Consider the following 1,686-nt stretch of genomic DNA (forward strand, 5'->3'; position numbering starts at 1 on the left):
ATGAATGTGTCCTTGGCGAGCAGCAGGTCCGTGGACCCGGCTCCGGCGGAGTACCGAACAGCCGGTCTGGTCTTCTACTGCTTCCTCTTCGTCATCGGCTTCACCGTCAACATCACGGCCCTGTGGGTGTTTGCCCTGACAACCAAGAAGAGAACCTCGGTCACCATCCACATGATCAACGTGGCCGTGGTGGATCTGTTCTTCATCCTGCTCCTGCCCTTCCGTATGGTCTACTACTCGTGGGACTACTGGCCGTTCGGCGACATGTTCTGCCGGATCAGCGCCGCGTTGACCGTCTTCTACCCATGCATGGCCCTGTGGGTGTTTGCGCTAATAAGTGCCGACCGCTACATTGCTATCGTGCAGCCGCGGCACAGCAAAGAGCTGAAGAGCACGCCCAAGGCGATGGTGTCGTGCGCCTGCGTCTGGGTGATGACGCTGGGCTGCACGGCTCCGCTGCTCTTCATCGACGACGACCCGGATGCCGTCCCCGGGCGCAACTTCACCACGTGCCTGAAGATGCGCGACATCGTGCACCTGCGCCGCGACAACCCCATCAACTTTGCCCGGCTCATCTTCTTCTTCATCGTGCCTATGTGCATCATGGTGGGCTGCTACGCCGTCATCGTGGACAACCTCATGCACGGACGCACGTCCAAGCTCAAGCCCAAGGTCAAGCAGAAGTCCATCCGCATCATCGTCACGCTCATCATCCAGGTGCTGGTGTGCTTCGTGCCCTACCACGTCTGCTTCGTCTTCCTCCTGCTGTCGCCCAGCACCGGCGAGGCCTACAGCAGCTGGGGCGCCTTCACCACGCTCCTGATGAGCCTGAGCACCGTGCTGGACATCGTCCTCTATTACATCGTCTCGAAACAGTTCCAGGACCGCGTCATTAGCGTCGTCCTCTACCGGAACTACTTGCGCAGCGTGCGGAGGAAGAGCGTGCGCACCAGCAGCGTGCGCTCGCTCAGTAACCTCACCAGCGCCATGATCTGAGCCGGGCGTCCCGGGTCCGCAGGCTGGACGAGCGCCCAGAAACAAACGACTCGGCCCGACTCAAGCTTCATTGTTCCGAGGGCTGAGAGAGATGTAGACACAATGGTCTGAGCTGGGCACTTTGGGATGAATGGGATGGATGACCGTAGAGGGGATGGGCATCGAAACACAAATCACCCAGTCAGAGCCAAGTTTCGTCATTACCAGCAACGGTAGAGAGGGTGCTATCCAATATAACAAAATGAGGGCGAAATGTTACGGTGAAAGGCGTGAAAATGCTGAACAGAAGCTTGAAAGACTAATGGGACATGTCTTCTGAAGATCAAACTGACCATAGCATGGAGATTAAGCTCTTTTTGTGAGCAATGGTTTGAGTTTTTGTGTCTGTATACTGTATGTGTGTGTGTAAGTGTGTGTGTGTGTGTGACTATTCTCACAACAGTGCTAACAGAACTTCTACTTTGAGGCTGAACTTAGTCAGCAAAGCGAGAATAAACTGCCTGTGCTATGTAAGGTATAACTTTGATTTGTGGGAGCAGACAGGAGAGAAAGAAAAAGGTTGCAGTTGTGGCTATAAGAAAGATTGGGATATTGACCAGATGAAAGAGACACTTTTTAGAGACACACATTTATTTGATCCCATTACTGTCACTTGTACCCTTGCACACGTAAGATACCACTTTTATCACC

The 1,686-nt window shown here is 54.1% G+C and overlaps 1 protein-coding gene across 1 annotated transcript; it reads left to right on the forward strand.

The window, feature by feature from the left end:
* On the forward strand, positions 1-996 carry gpr18 (G protein-coupled receptor 18; the record flags this gene model as incomplete). The annotated part of the gene is made up of 1 exon (XM_080839693.1): positions 1-996. One exon carries the CDS (start codon positions 1-3, stop codon positions 994-996), a length of 996 nt encoding a protein of 331 aa, XP_080695819.1.
* Positions 997-1,686: the final 690 nt, after the last annotated feature.

The sequence above is a fragment of the Sprattus sprattus genome (assembly GCF_963457725.1).
Source record: "Sprattus sprattus genome assembly, chromosome: 5".
NCBI lineage: Eukaryota > Metazoa > Chordata > Actinopteri > Clupeiformes > Clupeidae > Sprattus > Sprattus sprattus.